This window comes from Hipposideros armiger, unplaced genomic scaffold (assembly GCF_001890085.2).
Source record: "Hipposideros armiger isolate ML-2016 unplaced genomic scaffold, ASM189008v1 scaffold_226, whole genome shotgun sequence".
Taxonomy (NCBI): Eukaryota; Metazoa; Chordata; class Mammalia; order Chiroptera; family Hipposideridae; genus Hipposideros; species Hipposideros armiger.
Window position 1 is genome coordinate 770,293 of NW_017731576.1, and position 18,615 is coordinate 788,907.

Sequence of the window (18,615 nt, forward strand, 5' to 3'; positions counted from 1 at the left end):
GGCACTCCTTCTATATCATGCTAGAAAGCTTATACTGGATAGAGAAGGGTATATTCTATGACTTAAAAAAACTCCAAGTGTTTTCAAATTTGCAAATTCAGATGAAAACATTTACAGTCTGAAAGATGCTAGGCACAAACAACTGAAGACAGATTTAAATATGGTTATCCCATTTGAAAAAAGAGAATAAGACCCATTTCATACAAGTCTGTTGGAATAGCCTGTCATTTCCTGTCTTTGACGGCCTACTGTGTGTCGAGTTCTGAGATGGGTGGTCATAAGAGGAAGCAGAAAGGCAGAAATGGGCTAACGACATATAAAGACATATAAGACCCATAGGCATATGAGAGGAAAAGAGCACAGGTAGCACCTATCATAGAGCAAAGTCAGAAAAGGAATATGATAAAATGTTAAGTGTTATCTCTAAGTGGTAGGACTCAGAGTAACCTAATTTTCTTCTGTTTGCTTCTGGGCATTTTATAAATCACCTACAATTAACAAGTATTCTTTTTAATTTAGAAAAGCCATTAAGTAAAAGCATAAGGCAAGACATGAGCTTGTGGATAAGGTGTGCTGATGATGTTAAGGGAGGGAACGTTGTGGGTGGAGGGGCGTCCTGGAGCTGGGCCTGGAAGGAGCACTGGGGAAAGGCGAGCAGAGCGACCTTGAGGAGACGGAAGTGCGGGCAGCATCCAAGGGTGCAGAATTGCAAGGGTGGATGAGGTCAGATTTCGGAGGATTTTATGGGACAGTGTGAGCTTTTATTTAGTCTTGTTCAGGAACCTATGGCCTGGGGAGCCTGGGCAGGGGCCCAGGGAGGATCCTGGTTCTTGGAGAGGCCCGAAGGCACGTGGTGGTGGGGACAAGGTCTGGGGTGGGGAGAGGAAGTGGGACTGTGCAGGGCGGAGAGGGCTGCTCTGGCCGAGTGAGTGGCGGGCGGAGGGGCTGGTGTCTTCTGCACCCTGACCTGCCCTGGTTGCCTCTGGGGCTGGGGTGGCAGGAGTGGGTCTTGGAGGTGGCAAAAGAGAGGGGCAGAGAGGACCAGAGCAACACAGGGAGCAGGTGCATATCTATGCTTGGTGGTGATGATGGGGGTGGCAGGCAAACACGTGGGGCCAGGCCAGGAGTTGGCTGCATGCATAGCTAATGGAGGAGGACGTCTGTGCAACACCGACACATCACAACTGCTCGCCTGTGGCCTCTGTTTGTTGTTATATTTGGTTTCATGACTAGCTAGCTACCTGCAAGTCCCGGTGGGCTGGCATCTGGGTGCCTGAGAAGACCCACTCTCAGAAGCCTGCAGAGACAGTGGGCAGGAGTCCATCCACCCCTCTCTGGAGGGGGCTTTTCAGTGGTCCCTAGGGCTGGCTCATTGTTTCCTGGGGAACCCAACAGACTTCAGAGAGTGGGCACAGGAAGCTGTGGGGGTCAGTGGGGCTCTCCCAGCCTTGACTCTGTCTCGAGATTACCCAGAAGCAGCAATGATGACTCCAAATACAAATGGTTTCCTTACTGGCCACTCAAACTTGCTGCCACCCAACCTGGGCAACCTGGCCAGGTGCTCACGCCCAGAGCAGTCAAAATGGAGCTCGAAGGCTCCACGAGAGACGCTGCTTCCTAGATATTCAGCTTTTCCATTTGACAGATCTTTTCAGGTAGGAGACCTTTTGTTTCCCCTGAGAGAGGGCCCCTGTGCCAGCCCCGAAGACAAGCCTCTCACGGTCGCCTTGGCATCAGGAGCCACTGTCCTCCCATTCCCAGATCTGCCATTCTTCTAACCTTCAGCTGCACAGAGATGGGAGAAGGTGGACAAAAGGGCCCTTTATAACCAAATTATCTCTGTGCATTCATCTGCCATTATGTTAATGCATCGTGAAGCCCGGCAGATGGTACAAAGTCAATTACGCTGGTGTTAAAATGGGAGAAATTGACCTTTTCAGGACTCACTTGGATTCCAGAGCAGAGTTTGCAAACTCCGGTTTCAGGGCTGGCATGTAGGCAAAGACACACAGCACTCTGGAAGGGGGCAGGGATGGGTAAGGGTGGTCAGCCCCAGGACGGCCTGCCTTTGTCGGCCCCTCGTACCTGCACATTTTCTCAAAGAGCTCGGCATAGCCATCGCAGTTTGTCTTCTGGGTCCTCAGGATGTCAGTGAGTTTGAAGGCCTGGCGGTCCTTCTCCTGGGCAGTCTCGATGTCGTACTCTGGAGGGCAGAAGAGGAGGCAGTGAGAAACCAGGTCCTGAGAGGCGACCAAGGTTGGTGCAGAGGAGAGAAGGGGTCCGCTGCCCGTGGCACCACCCCTTCATTTTGCTGTGCTTTTGGCAGCATTTGGGCTGGCTTCCCTCAGACCTGGAAGAAACCACTGTGGGCTGAATGGAATCAGGGCCCCAGCCTAGGTGTGATCTGGGAAATGTCACCTCTTTGTGCAGGTGCTGAGAGGAAAAGCAAGACACTGGCAGAGAGGGCTGCCTGGCTCTTTAGGTCTCCCAGGAAGGGTTGGAGGGGAAGGGACCAAGACAACACCCGGGCTGGGGGGCTCTGCCCACTTGTCCCCACCACCACTCAGCCCTGCAGGATGTTACAGTGAAGATGCTCGTGGTCCCCGCTACAGCCCCCCAAGGCCAAGGCCTCACACTGACTCACAGGCACACTGAGTTACCATTAAAGCTTGCCCCAAATAGAGAAGAATGCTTTCCCACAGCCTGTCACTTCACTAACAAGAGAGCCTGAGGCCTGCGGTGAGGGCCTGAGGCAGGAATCACTGGCCGCTGAAGATACAGAGGGAGAGAGAAAGAGAGGGAGGGAGGGAGGGAAGTGAACAGTCTTATAAGTATTTTATTTCTGATCCTGCCCCTTAAGGCTGAAGCTGAGCTGCTGGGGTTCGGGTGGGTGCAGGTGGCCCCTCAGACCCTGTAGTCAGACCCCCTGCCTGTGTCAGGTGAGTTCACCCTTTAAGCTGCTTTGGGAAGACAAAGGAAAAGCCCAGTGGTAGCAGGTCAGGAGAGCCCTCCTGGTCATTATGTCATAGGGCAAACACTGGAACCACCATCTGGTTCCTCCATTAACTGCAAAGGGCATCCAGCAAACCCTTAGCAGCCAACTGTGGGGCGTGGCTTGACCTGGTCAGACTCCCAAGGCTGTCCTGTGAAGAGCTGTGGATAGCTGCACAGGCCCAGGCCCTCTGAAGTGGCTCTGAGAACCTGGGGATTGGGCTGAGACTGGTGACTGAGGTTGCCAGTGCGGGGTCAAGGAGCAGGGAAAGGACAGCCCACCCTTCCTGGCACTGGTACGTCAAGAAACCTCTAATGTTGCACTAACTTTTCAGATAGCTATGACTCCTGCCCACCTGATGGTCATCCTTTTTGAAGACGACCTTCTGTCCTGGGTTCTCATCTCTCTGGAGCACATTGACCAAAAAGCCACGACTGAGGGAAGGTGGATGCTGGGTAAAAGGCCTCATCTCTGGCCACTGGCTATGGGCACGGGACCACGTGGGATCCCCCCACTCAAGGACCCTTCATGGAGATTTAGTACACAGTGCCTTTCACCCTCCTTGATTAGTCTTAAGTTATTCAATTCAGCCACGTAGGAACCCCTCTCCTTCACCTTCCATCTCATTCCTCACACACTGGTGATTGAGTTGAGTGCCAGAGGTGCTTCCCTGGAACCAGGGGTCTGCAGGGAGTGGCATCAGGTGGTCTTACCTATGTGGTGGCATATCCAGATCCAGATTGCGCGGACCCTCTCCAGGTCACTGTGGGCCTCCTGGAGCAAGTCATTCACCAGCTCGTCCAGGCCACTCTTGACTGTCACCTGGGGAGTGGGAGAGGTGTACTATGTCAGGGCCTGAGTGAGCCCAGCACCCTGCCACCTGCAGCCAGTGCTGTCTTTCCTCTGGACAGAGAAGGAGGAAGAGAGGCCCAGAGGGACAAAGGCTGGGCTGAGGGCAACCTTGGTGTGGGGGCTGGATATGGTAGGTCGTGCTGACCAGCTGAATCACTGGCTCTAGAGCCATCACTTCTTTTCTTTCTAGATCCTGGGGCCAGCCATGCGGGTGTCTGAGTGGCTGTAGCAGCTCCTAGTCATGGTCAATACTATCCAAAGTAACCTACAGATTTAACACACTCCTTATAAAATTCCAACAGCCTTTTTTTTTTTTTTTTTAGAAATGGAAAAGTCAATCCTTAAATTCATATAGAATTGCAAGGGGCCCAAAATAGCCAAAACAGTCTTGAAAAAAGAATAAATTTGGAGGACTCACATTTCTAGACTTCACAACTTACTACAAAGCTACAGTAATAAAAATAATGTGGTACTGGAATAAGGATCAGATCAACCAATGGAATAGAACTGAGAGTCCAGAAATAAACTCATAATACATCTATGGCTAACTGACTTTTGACAAGGGTACCAAGTCCACTCAGTAGGGGAGAGAATAGTCTCTTTAACAAATGGTGCTGGACAACTAGATATCCACATGCAAAAGAATAAAGTTAGATCCCTACCTCACAACATACACAAAATTAACTCAAAAAGGACCAATGACCTGAACATAAGAACTTAAACTGTAAAACTCTTAGAAGGAAACACAAGGATAAATCATCATGACCTTGGATTTGGCAATGGATTCTTAGATATGATATCAAAAGCATAAGTTGCAAAAGAAAAAATAGATTAATTGGGCTTCATAATAATAAAAAACTTCTGTGCATCAAAGGACATTATTAAGAAAGTGAAAAGATAACTTATACAGTGGAAGAAAATATTTTCGGATCATACATCTGATAAAAGTTTAATGTCCAGAATATATAAAGAACTCCTACAACTCAACAAGCAAAAGACAATCCAACTTAAAAATGGGCAATAGACTCGAATATAAATTTCTCCAAAGATATATAAATCTTAGCTGAACACTGTTCTATGGCTGCATCTTTGGCCTCAGCTGGGCTTCTGGCACTGCTCTCTGAGCCTGGCCAGCAACCTGTTCCTTTCAATGGATAAATAATATTTCACTGTATGGATATATCACATTTTGTATACCCATTCATCTGTGACTCCTGGGTTGTTTCTACCTTTTGGCTATTGTAAATAATGCCACAATGAACATCTGTGAACAGTATCTATTTGAATACCTGCCTTCAGTTCTTTTGTGCATATAGCTGAGAGTGGAATTACTGGATCATATGTTAATTCTTTAACTATTTTAGGAACCAGCAAATGTTTTCCACAGTGGCTGCACCATTTTGCATTCCCACCAGCAATGCACAAGGGTTCTAATTTCTTCATATTCTTTTTTTTCTTTTTAATTGGGGAACAGTGTTTGTTTTTTAAAGATTTTATTGGGGGAATTGGGGGAGGGAACCGTGTTCGGGAATCGGGGAAGGGGAACAGACAAGTTGCTGTCCTTTTTGTTTTTCAGTCTAGTTGTGGAGGATGTTGCTTCACTGGCCCATGTTGGTATTATCATTGTGCTCTTCCTGGGTGAGGCAGTTGCTCGCCGACTATTGGACAGTTGCTCACCGCGGCTCACAAAAGCGCACGCCAGCTGCTGGCCAGCCCCACTGCAGCCTATGCCGTCGCCGGCGACTCACGGCAGCCCAGCTCCAGGTCGAGCTGTTGTTCACCATCTTAGCTGTAGAGGGCGCAGCATCATTGGCTGCATGTGGGATCCGAACCGGGGCCCTGCTGCTCAGAGCTGGCGTCCCAAGCCAACTCTTAACCAATGCGCCACTCTGCCAGCCCTAATTTCTCCATATTCTTGTCAACACATATTACTGTCTATCTTTTTTACTGTAGTCATGCTAGTGGGTGTGAAGTGGTATCTCCTTATGTTTTTGCATTTCTCTAGTGACTAATGTTGTTGAGTATCTTTTCATGTCATTATTGCTCTGGAATCCAAGTGAGTCCTGAAAAGGTCAATTTCTCCTGTTTTAACATCATATGGTGGTCACTGCCACATATTCCACCCTCCTCACACTGTGGACAGCCCCCTTCCCTTCCCTCATCTTGCAGATGACCTGGCCTCAGACTCAATGAGGCCCAGTCAGGGCTTCCTTACTGATGAGCCCTCCATCCTACTTCCTTCCTTCCTTTCTCCCTCCTGCGCAGCCAGCCTCTCTGTCAGCCTTGGGTGCAGGGCCTGCTATTTCTCAGGCACTACACTCGCTCGCCTGTGTCATCACCTCCTCCCTTCACGTCCTGGCTGTCCTGTGCCCTCCTGTTTGCCGTATCTCTTCAAAATGCCCCCAAATCTCTTTCTCAGGACTGCACACATTTAGCCTCCCCTCCTTTGTCAGGCATCTGTGGGGTCTTCTCTCCACGCTCTCCTCCAGCCTGAGGTGGCGCCAGGCCCTTCAGACCCCTGCCCCCTGCCCTCCCCAAGACGACACCCATACTATGGCTTCAGCTGTTAGCTTAACCTGATGGCTCCTGAATCAGTGTTTCTGCCCAGACCTCTCCAGGCTGGATGCAGCTCCAGGCTCGGCTATCCAGCTGCCCCGTGGTCATTTCCACTAGATGTTCCACAGGTACTAGAGGCCATCGCCCCGAAACAAACTCATCATCCCCCAAGACTTGCTCCTTCTCCCTTGCTCCAGCACCTGAGAGCTCCTCTCCCCACCTTCGACCTCACTCCACACACACTGGGGACCAGGTCCTTCCCTCTGTCTTCAGCTCAGTACTGGCCTTCTGCTCCTCTCTGTTTTCAGCGTCCCCTGCTTAATCCCAGTCAGGCCTCCTCCTCCCAGGACAGGTGGATGTGCCCCTGCTGACCGTCTTGGTCCATGCTCCTCTCCGTCCATTCACCAACTCAACAAACAAGGTTCCCAAGCACCCACCACGTGCTAACGCAGGGTGGCCTTTCTGACACTGAAGGTGATTGCCCTGCTTACCAGTCTAGCACGGCTCACTCTGACGTCAGCAGCGGGTCCAGCTCCTTGGTCCTTCTAATCAGACACTCTGTGGTGAGGGTCCTGCTTGGTTCTCATGACCCCAGTGGGCCCCTAGTGCCTCAGCTCTTGTAGTTGTCCCTCTGTACCCCCACGCCAGATGTGCCCGGGCCCAGAGGTGTGACAGCTTGGCAGCCCACATGCTCCAGGAGTGGGCATGGCTGTAGTCACAGTGGGTGCTGACCATTTGCCTCCATGGTCTTTCCCCATTCTCTTGCTCCCATCTTTCCTGGGCTGGGGCTGTCATGGATCAGCAGTGGCAATGCCCAGATGGGCAGGGGGAAGGCAGGATAGGGGTGGCCAGGGGGGCCTGCCAATGGGGTGGCTGAAAGGGTGTGCAGCCTGGGATGGAAGAGTTAGGATTGTGAGAGGGGTGGGGGGATGGAATGGCCTTTGGTCCTGGGCAGGGGCCAACTGTGTTAGGCCTTCCGTCCCTCATCCATATGCTGAGAAAAGGAATTCTGGGCCACCCATTCAGGGACTCAGGATACGTTCAGGAGGGGCCTGGGGAGATGCTGTGCTACCCTGGCTCAGGGAACTCCAAGCTACCTTGGTGGGGGGCGCATAGGCAGAGGGGCCAGCTCTCCTACCTGCGAGGCATAGGCATCCAGTTTCTCAAATTGCCGCAGGTCCAGGGGCATGGATTTCAGGCTGGACCGATCCCAGGGATACGCTGGAAACACAGGGAGGCTAGGTCAGCTGCTGCGACCTACTGACAAGGGCTGCCTGGCTCAGGCCTCCCTGACTTTTTGAGGCGCTGTGACTGCCCAACCTTCAACATGATTCCCAGAACCTGAAACTTGACTCTTAAGAGCTATATCTCCTAGCAGGTTTCCTTGGTCAAATTGGTTTGGGGACTATGGCAATACCTCTAGTCTTCTCGGAGACTCACAGGGAACATAAACTTATTTGCAGACCCTGTGGAACCAGTACTAAAGAAACTGGTTCACCTCAATTAACTCAGCAGTCCCCAGACAGGTTGATGATGAAATCCCTTTGCCCCCACCACTTAGTTTTCTGCAGATTCCCTGCTAACTTTTCCAGGAATGAGTGCTCCGTGGGAAGTGCCCAGGCAATGCTGCTAGCCCCTGATGGGCTCAAGGAGGGAGGGCTCATGCCATGGCCATGGTGCTGAGGTGGAGGTGCTGCAGAGCATTCTGAGTGTGGGAACAGGGCATGGTGGAGCCAGGCCATCTGGGCCTCTGTAGGGCAAGGTGGGTTTGACACCCATAAAGCCTTTCTCCCTTGTCCCTGGTCAGCTAGAAACTGGAGAATCCTAAGAAAGTCAAGCGTTCTGACAACAGGCACCCAAGGTACTATGGGGAGGCTGCTGAGGGAGACTCATCCCAGAATCATTCATCTACGTCCAGCTTTTCTCATAGAAAGCCTGGACACGGGACAGGCCCGTTCAGCTGCTGCAGGGCTAATTGCCCAGTGGTCAGACCTACGGATGGATGGGCAGCAAACCCCTGTCTCAGCCCGGAAAAGATTCTGGGCTCTGGCAGGGTCCTTGATATTCAAGGCCCGCTGAGCCAAGCTCGCCCAAGTTAGGCAAGCTGGGTGGGTGGACAAAGAGTGGGTGAGAGGAGGACGGGGCCAAAGGGGCATTGTTGCCCTGACTCACGTGGACCCACCCAACTCTCAGCCTGCCATCTCCGAAGCCTCCAGGTATCGGGTGAGTGAGGGGTGCCGGTGGGGCCCCAGGGTGCAGCAGTAAGCCTGAGGAGAGTAAAGTGATGTGGGAAAGTGCCTAGTAGTGCTGCAGAAGGCCTGGGCTCAACTTCACTGGGTCTCAGGCACAGATATACGGGGTGCCTGGGAGAATGAATGAGATGGTGGTTCACGTTGTAAGGTCGGCGTCACTCTGCTCCCTGTAGGTGCAGAATGGAGGTTTTCAGCAGGCAAGTGCAGGAACAGCGCTACGAAGCCTCTGTGCCCGGCACGTTTGCCCACATCCCACAAGGGTGGTGAGAGTCCCATACCTTGGTGCTACAGACCCAAGTGATGTGGTGAGAAGTTGGGGAGGGAGTGTCACCACCAGCTCTGGTCTGAGCTGCTCCCTGGCCAGCAATGGATGAGGGGCAGTGCCAGTGGGTCAGGGAGCTAGTCAAGTTTAGCCACCAGGAGCAGGCCACATCATCCTTCAGCATTTTCCTGCTGCTCCAAGGCCCCTCCCTTCAGGAACCAGGCCTTCTCCCTTCTCAACCCCAGACTGGATTTGGCACCTTCCCCAAGGGCACCTCATGCCACTTAATGCTCCCTGCTGCCACTTTGCAGCGGCCCCTGGGGGGTTTGGTCCTTTTGGCCTGAAGCCTCTGACTGGGTTCTCACCATGTCACATGTTCTGACACATCCGGGATCTGAAGGCTATTCCTCTCCTAAGGGGACAGAGCATGTGGTGGGCAGGGAAGCTGTGCAAACCCTACCTGTGGTCTCACCCAGCAACCTAGCATTTTCTTTCTTCATTTACCTTCTCCTTCTATAATGACTAAGATATTTCCTGGACCCCCCTGCCACCCCTAAATCCTTCTGTCCTGCAATCCTACATGAGAGCTCCCTTAAAGACCAGCACCATCATGGCCACCCCTCTGGTGCCGAAGCTGGGACTTCTTGTCTTCCACTACTGAGGTCACCATCAGTCTCTGTCCTGTGCGGTTCTGAAGGGCACAGGGACAGGGTGGCAGGCCCTCCTGAGCTGCCTTGCTTCCCAATGGCCTCTCCCTCCACAGGGTCTGGTTCTTGCCATTCTCTGACAAGGGCCATCAGGGTGACCTAAGTGGATATGAAGGGGACTTACACATTGAACAATTTCCACTCAGTATAGCTCTGCAAATGAGGTCACCCCACCCACATTTAGAAGAAAGATGACATTTCTAAAATGGGACTGAAAACCCTATTACTAGTTTTACCTTTACTTGGTTCCATTTTACAATATCTAAACATTAAAAATACCCATAATGATTTATGCCTCATTAAATTTACCTTCCGAGCCGATTATGTAAGATCCAGATATGATTTTCCACAAATACATTTAAAATGCCAGAAGCATTAACTAAATTATTCTAATTTTAAAGTAAAACAATGGGAAGAAGTGTCAAGTTGTACCAAACCTTAGATGCCATCTGGTCTACTGGGGGTGGAGGGTGGGAACTGAGGCCCAGGGGCAAAAACAGAATTCAAACCCAGGATGTCTATCAGCCCATTCCGGGTTTCTTCCTCTGCCCAACTCTGCTTATTCACACACCACCTACTTTACAGACACTTGGCCCTTCATGTTCACATAGTTCTGGATTCTGGTTTTAATATGTTTCCCATAACGAGCTGCCTTGTTATTGATGGGGTTTCTGCTTTAACTTTAGGTGTGTGAGCTTTTCCTTTCTTCCCTTGTGTTCATGGCAGACACTGCTAATCAGTCACAGTACTCCTCCCCCCTGAGCCCAGAGGTGGTCCCAGATGCTCAGCACAGAGCCCCAGGGAGCCATTTTCAATTGACTGGACTTTCCCCATGAGGCTACACCAATTTCCCGTCTCACAGAACGACCCCTGAGAAGGCCCTGCAACTTACCGTGGGCATCTTTCCCTCCAGGCTGTCGGGGTCTTGTGTTTCCATTTTTATCACCTTGTAAACATACAATATCCCAAAGGTCAGAAGGAGAGACACTTCAGAAGAAATAGCAATGCAAGCACGGATGATTCTCTGTGTGGTGGTCCTTGCTTCTAACCCACTGTCCTTCGCACAGCCTTCTTACTTCCATCCCCTGGACTTCTGACTGCTGGAAGTGCCCTGAACTTCCTGGTGGGGCAACGGGAAGACTGGGAACCAGGGATGGATGACGAGAAAGACAGCTGCAGGCTGTGAGCAGAGGTAGCATTTCCTCTGGCAGCAACACTTTGGGTTATTCAGTGGGTCTGCCTGGAGCTGGCTGCTTTTGCTCTTCTCTGCATTCTCCTGCCATCTTGGAACACAGCTGGGGATGCTAAGAGCACCAGCGAATTCATACCAGATAACCCCAGGACAAGAACTGACCATGGGCAGACACAAAAGTGGGGTGAGGGGACAGTGGTTTGTATGGAGCTGAAACCCAGAGAGGTCAAGTAATTATTACATTATCCATGGGACTGTTCAAGGGCCACCAAATCCTATAAATCCAGGACTGTTAAGGCAGAATGGTCATCAACAGTTATTAGACTCCATGGGCAGCAGGGGAGGAGCTCTGCCTGCTGATCTGAACCCAGGTCAGGAAGATGTGGGTCCCTGGTGAAACCAGGAGGAGCTGGGGTTGGGGTGCCAAAGCAGGTTGTTTTATGCTCTTGAAGCCCACTGTAGGTTATAAATACAACGATGAAAGGTTGCAGATGTATGTAGGCCACTCTGAGAAACAACAGGCCTTTCCCTTGTTGCACCTATGTTTTGTTTTCATCTCCATCCTTTGGTAGAGTAATGGGGGTTCACAATAGCAGCTAGTATTTAAAATTGTGTCCTCACTACGCCTGGCTTATGCTTTCTGTTGACCATCTCATGTAACTTCACAAAAATCCTGTGAGGGACACTGAATTATTTTCCTCCTTTTCTAGATGAGGAAACAGTCCAAAAGAGGGATTGAGACACTTGTCTGAGGTCACAGGGCTGAGGTCTGAATCCAGGTCGCTGACTCTTAGGACCTGTCTCCTCTATACCTGACTGCCCTCCTGAGACCCTGACTGCTGAGGCTGCAGGACCAGGCAGCCACGGAAGGCCTACCTTGGCCTACTGAGTATACACAGAGAGAACCTGAGCCTTGGCTGTTCCACAGCCTCCTTTCCTTGGCTGGCATTTGCCCATGCCCCTGTCTAGCCACAAGATGGGGAGATGCAGAGAGAAGAGCCAGAAGGGAATGGAGGAGCGACCACGGGCCGGCATCTGGGCCTGTGTGCCCTGCACTGAAGGCGGCCAACTGTGGTGGGTAAGAGCACAGGCCTCAGTCAGATCTGGGTTCTGACCCTCTTCCTAGTTTCCACTCAGGCAGTTACTTCACCTTTCTGAGCCTCACTTTGCTGATCTAAAATGTGGGGGTAATACTGGTATATGTCAAAAGGTTAAAAAGTTAATAAATGTAAAGAACCTAGCACTGTGCATGTTACTTTTTAGGCAGTCAATAATGTTATCTAAAAACAACAACAATACTCTTGTGATGAAATTCATGTTCAGGTAAATGCCTTGTGTTACCCATGCCTAATTATAGACACTCAAGAACAGTGGCTATTGGGTATGGACAAGAAAGAGAATCCCCAGCATGAAGCTGTCATGCCTTTCCTTCTTACCAGAGTGTAGGTCCAGGTCACTCCTCTCCTTACCCCAGAAAATGCCCAGGCTGGGCTTTAGCCCATTTAGTTGCCCTCAATCCTCCCTGCCAGCCCTCCACACATGAGCAGCCGTACGTACGTTTAGCCAGGGAGAACTTCTTGAGCAGCTGGGGCATGGCATCTTGAGGGTGGACCTCCACAGTCAGCTGTGTCCCTGTAAAGAAATAGGAGGTGACATCCTCAGCCTGATGCTACTAGTAAAGGGTACAATGTCTCATGACAGATGTTTGAACAACAAAACACAATTGGTTTTACAGCTGTCTTTTGAATACACAAGTAATTCTTATTTGAAAAAAACAAAAAGAAAAAGCAAGCAGACAGCTCCCAGATCCAGGCAAGACCGAGTAAGCATATTTCACCTTGTCTTGCTCATTGAATGCAACTATAAACCCTGGAAAGAATACACAGGGCAATTGTTTGAGGACTATGTAAGTGACAGAAGGCAAACTGGGGAAGAAGATTAGAATTTAAAGTGTCACCAGATTGTCAAGGAGATTAGCATTCTCCTCCTTCTATGGTATCACCTAGACTGGACTCAAAGGCAGCCCCAAACCCAGAAGTGCACAATGGATCTAGAGAAAAAGTGCTCCAAGAGAATTCAGTGAACTTTAAGATAGATTAATAGAAAGCATCCAATATGAACAACAGGGAGAAAAAGTAAACAGAGCCTCAGGGGACCTGTGAGACAATACCTAAAGGTCTAGCATTCATGTCATTGAGATCCCTGAAGGAGAGGAGAAATAGTATAGTGCAGGAAAAATATCTGAAGAAATAATGAAAGAATAATCAATGAAACCAAAAGCTGGTTCTTTGAAAAGATCAGTAAAATTGATAAATCTCTAGCCAGATTAACAACAACAACAACAAAAGATGTAAGACACAAATTGGAAATCAAGACACCAATATCAGGAATGAAATGGGTGATATCACTACAGACCCCATATGTATTAAAATAACAATAAGGAAATACAAACAACTCTCTGTACATAAATTCTACAACCTAGATGAAACAGGCTAATTCCTTGAAAGTGACAAACAACCAAAACTCACCAAAGGAGTAGAAAACCTGAATGTTCCTATATCTATTTTTCAAATTAAATTTTTAGTTCAAAATCTTCCAAAAACAAACAAGTACGTGGAAAATTCTAACAAACATTTAAAAAGAAATAACACCATTTTTTTTCACAAGATACTTTAGAAAACAGAAGAGTAGTGAATAATTCATACCCATTTTGTGAGGCCAGCATTAATCTGATACTAAAACCAGACAGAAAGAGTATAAGAAAAGAACACTATAAACTAACATTCCTTAGGAACACAAAAATCCTCAACAAAATATTAGAAATTTAAATACAGCAATATATTGTGTTGTTGGAAAAGTCATAATGCATTTTTGCAATGAAAAACAGAAAAAACACTTTATGACTTTTCTGACAACCCAATAGTAAAAGAATAATACACCACAGCTGAGTGCAGTTTATTTTGGGAATGCAAAGCTGGTTCAATATTTGACAACCATTGAATGTAATTCACCATATTAGCAGGCCAAAGAAGAAAATCACATGATAATATCAACTAATGCAGGAAAAGGCATTTGACAAAATTTAGTATGATAAAACCTCTCAACAGACTAGGAATGGAAGGAAATTTCCTTAATATAAAAAAAGGCATCTACCAAAATTCTACAGCTAACAGCATACTTAATGGTAAAAATGGAATTCTTCACCTCTGAGATTAGAAACAAGGCATGGATGTCCACTCTTACTGCTCCTAATAAACATTGTACTGGAAGTCCTACCCAGTGCAATAAAAGAAATAGAAGTCATATAGATTGGAAAGGAAGAAATAAAACTTTCCTTATTCACAGATGACATGTCTGTCTACATAGAAAATCCCAATAATCTACAAAAAAGTTCCTAGATATATATAAAAATAAATTTAGCTTGGTCACAGGATACAAGATCAGTACCCCCAAATTAACTATATTTATATTGGCAATAAATAATTAGAAACTGAATTTTAAAATTATTATTTCCCATAGCTCCAAAAATTGAAATACTTAAGTATAAATCTTAAAAAAGGTGTAGAAACTATATGTTAAAACCTAAACAAAATATGATCAAACAAATTAAAAAAGACTTAACCAGCTCCCTAAATTGAATGATAGATTTAATGCAATTTTAATCAAACTCCTTGGAGAAATTTTATAGATTGTAGATATAGGCAAGATGATTCCAAAATTTAGATGGAAAGTTACAGCAACTAGAGTTGCCAAACCAGTTTTGAAAAACAAAAAGTTGGACTCCAACTATCTGATTTTAATATACTGTACTATAAAGCTACAGTAATTATAACAGTGTGATATTGGCAAAGGGATAGATACAGAGATCAACAGAGCATAATAAAGAGTTGGGAAATAGACCCACACAAATATGGCAATTTGATTTCTTTACAAAAGTGCAAAGACAATCCAACTAGAAAATGGGCAAAAGAACAGATATTTCACCAAAAAAAAGAGAGATGGAAAATAGCCACATGCAAAGATGTTCAACACGATTAGCCGTTAGAATACAAATTAAAACCACAATGAGATATCACATCTATTAGAAGAGCAATAATAAAAAAAAATAGTGATAATACTATATGCTGACAAGGTTGTGGAGAAACTGGATCTCTTGTACATTGCTGTTGGTGGTGTAAAATGGTACTGCCACTGTGAAAAATAGTTTGGCAGTTTCTTATGAAACAAAACATATAGTTAACAAATGACCCAACTATTGCACTCTTGGAGAGAAATGGAAACCTATGTTCACACAAAAACCTGTACACAAATGTTTACAGAAGCTCTATTCATAATCACCCCAAACTGGAAACAGCCTAAATGTCCTTCAGTGGTGAATGACAAGCACCCTGGGGCATATCAATATCAATAAATACTTCTCAACAATACAAAGAAGCTCTTAGGAGTGATGGGAAGATGTGATTACAAAGAGTCTGCACAGAGATTTTTGGGGTAACAGAACTGCTCTGTACTTGGCTGCAAAATGCCTTGTGAAAAAAACGAATTGAGAAACATGTCGACTCGCTCCCCTTTTGTAAGATGAAATACACAATGCTTTGAGAAATCCTCCAGCAAAGAAGTCTATCTGACCCAGTATTATTTTGTCAAATACAACTTGGAAAATGCTGGACTGAAACAATCTTCAGAAGCTTAGAGAAGCTGCAAAACTGAAGAACTTGTTGGTTTAGGATTCAACAACCAACCTCTTCCCCAGACTTCTCCTAACATCCAGGAATTTCCAACCACTCCCAATTCAGCCATATCTCTTTGTCAAAGAATTAGGGAGCTGAAAAACAAAACTACTGTTAAAGCCTTTCCAACGGTGGGTGTTGAGGTAGTCTCACACGTTGACTGCAGCCCTGGACAGGAAGCTACGCTCATCACCATTTCTAATCCCTCCTCTCCTTCCTGCACTTCCTCTTCTCTCTCCCCTGTTGGACAGGAACTGTTGTCTAGCATTCTCCTGAGCCCCACTTCCTGGTGCTACCCCAAAGTGGCGTGCTGACCAGCACTCTTTTGAAAAAAAACCAGCAAGGCTCCTGGCCTCCCTGATCTGTGTGAGAATGTGAGCCCCACTCTCATTTACAGGTGTGTGAGGGCACTTCTGGGAGGCCGCTGTGCTCCAGGAACTGGGCCTGGGCCTGGGCCTGCTGTTACACTGTGAGCAGCATTCACAGTGTAGCCCCATGCTTCCTAAAGGTGTGAGTAAAGTGGTAAGAGTTTGCCGACCATAGCATGCCTATATCAAATAAAACTCTTAGTTTAAGGGAAAAAAAATTAATTGGACCAATCTCCAATGATACAGTGGAACGTCACTTAGAGCAAAATTTAAAATAAGATCTAAACCCTAAGTACAGACACCATTACACTAATCTTAACAGTCATGACCAAACTCAAAGGAGGTGCTTCCTGGAACCTTAGGTCACCTGGCTGGCTTTCATGGCACCCATACCCAGTTCTACCAGTTGTCACCTGCATTCAGCGTGAGACTACCTCAACACCCATCCTTGGAAAGGCTTTAACAGTAGTTTGTTTTTCAGCTCCCTAGTTCTTTGACAAAGAGATATGGCTGGATGTTTCCCAATAACATTTCGGGAGCTGCATGCAGCTTTGGCTGTCTTAGTGAAAGTGTATTCGTGATTTTTCTCCGCTAACCCTAAGGAGTGGCTCCCAGGCCTTTTCCCCAGATGCCATTGGCTCTGCTTCCCTTTTCCTACCCTCTCAGAAGTGGAGATGTGGTGGGGAAGCCCAAGTAGCACGTCCCTGGGGTACTGCCTTGATTTGCCTCTTGCTCAGTCAGGAGGGTTCTCCCACCCTGGGGCTTCTCTGCAGGTCTCTGCAGGTTTGAATCAGGATTTGTCTAAAGGCCTAATTTGCTCAGAATACCTAACGCAGGGATGGCAAACAGATTTTGTGTTGTTCATTAACTCTGACTGATTGGAAGTGGCCGCCCGGAGCACTGATCAATTAGCAAAGACTGTCAGGCATGTGTGTGTACGAATGTGAGTGTACGCACACAAGTATGTGTAGGGAAGGAGGGATTCCTGTCAGGTATCTGCCGTCGCTGACTTAAGGTGTTCATTAACTCTTTTCAGAACTGGCTCCTAGATTTACAACCTGGATTCTTGGCCTTGGACTATTTCCCTGTGGTAGCTGAGCACCAGGAAGCCTCAGCTAAGGCATTTGTAATTTCAAAAACATCCTTAAACAGACTCTGGCTAGGTTTCTGCTCAGAGTGCAGTAGACAGCTTAGTGCAGGACGTGGTGAGCTCTGACATCCTAGGAAGAGCTTGTTGGATGGTGACAGGACAGCCCAGCTCTGCAGATGGTTCACCGGGTACTGCTGGACGCAGTACGAAAGCCCCACTCAGCAGCTCTAGTTATGAGATGACAACTGAGTGTGCCAGAGCTCAGGTCTGAAACCCTTGGGGCACCAGCCAGGGTGTGTGATGAAGGGTGTCTCTTGCAACCTTAACTGACCCGGCTGCCACTGGGCTCTTGAAAACACAGGGGCACTCATGGTTCTTTCTGCAGAGTGGAGCTCCATGGGGATGTCCGAGGTCCGGAAATGTGGCAGTTTGACCCAGAGCATGTGTGATTAAAGATGGCACAGGGTGTCTGCATGGGGGTAAGTGTGGATGACTCGGAAGGGTGGAAGCCTCAACAGAAAACTGACTGCTTAAGAATGACTTTCAAGGCCTGAAGTCCAGGGAGCACTCTCCTCTCATCCAACCTACATACCCATTACAGATTCTTCTGATGCCCCTTTCCACATGAAGATCCAAGATTCTAACGATCTTTTGTCACCTATTGTATCAAGTCTACCATTGAATGACAAGGTGAGGAGGAGGGGAAAAAGCTGAGCCATTCTGAACAACAAGTTCTGATTGAAATCTTGGATTTCTTGTCCGGCGGGGAGGTGTAGGGGGTCCTGCACCCAAATTGGCCCCACTACACTGGTCCCTGCCCTGTATGGAAGGGGATGGTACGGTGAGGTAGGCAAGCCCACTAGCTTTGGAAGCACACAGACATGGGCTTAACTTCCAGACCTGGAGTGTGCCAGTTATGTAACTTCAGGCAAGTTACAAAAACCTCTCTGACCTCAGTTTCCCCATCTGTAAAATGGGGGTGATAACCTATACAGAAAGTGTTTGTGGGATTAAATGAGGTGAACCACAAAAGGGGTTTAGGACACTGACTGACCCACACCAAGTGTTCTCCCTGGAGCACTGCTCTTATTGTGACATAGAAAACTGCTGAGAAATCTGTTGTGAGGCTGCTGTAGTTCACAGAACTGAGCTCGTGAGTTTTGCGGCTCCTTGGAGGAGCAGGAAAGTGGCACACAGAATAATGATGTCCCTGGTCACTATTATCCAAAACAGCAGGTACGTGGTGGTGTGGCACTGGCAGCAACCTCAACAAATCGGAATTCTTCACATTCCTTCCCTAAAATGCTCCTCCTGTATCTTCTCTATCTCCTGCCTCAGGTCCCAAACTTGAGGCCTCTCTTTCTCGACACCCCAAATCCACACCATGGGAAAACCTCTCTTGCCTGGGTTATCACGCTGCCTCCTAAGAGGTCTTCTTGCACCCACCCTTGCCCATTTCTTTTTATTCTCCATCCGCTGGGGGCTCTCATATTCCAAACCACCTAATGGTGTCCAATCACACTCAGATTAGAAACCAGCATACTGAGGGTATGCCTTGTAGGCTTCAAAGATCTGCCCTGACCCATCTCTGCTATGCCCACCCCGCCCACCCCT

At 47.9% G+C, this 18,615-nt stretch overlaps 1 protein-coding gene across 1 annotated transcript in view; it reads right to left on the reverse strand.

The window, feature by feature from the left end:
* KY (kyphoscoliosis peptidase) overlaps positions 1–18,615 on the reverse strand; it is a 49,341-nt gene that overhangs the window by 14,698 nt on the left and 16,028 nt on the right. The window contains exons 4-8 of the mRNA XM_019654576.1: positions 12,371–12,445; positions 10,514–10,567; positions 7,539–7,621; positions 3,706–3,814; positions 2,086–2,203 (exon numbers count right to left, since the gene is read on the reverse strand). Coding sequence (XP_019510121.1) covers positions 2,086–2,203; positions 3,706–3,814; positions 7,539–7,621; positions 10,514–10,567; positions 12,371–12,445 — 439 coding nt within the window. The remainder of the gene's footprint in view (positions 1–2,085; positions 2,204–3,705; positions 3,815–7,538; positions 7,622–10,513; positions 10,568–12,370; positions 12,446–18,615) is intronic.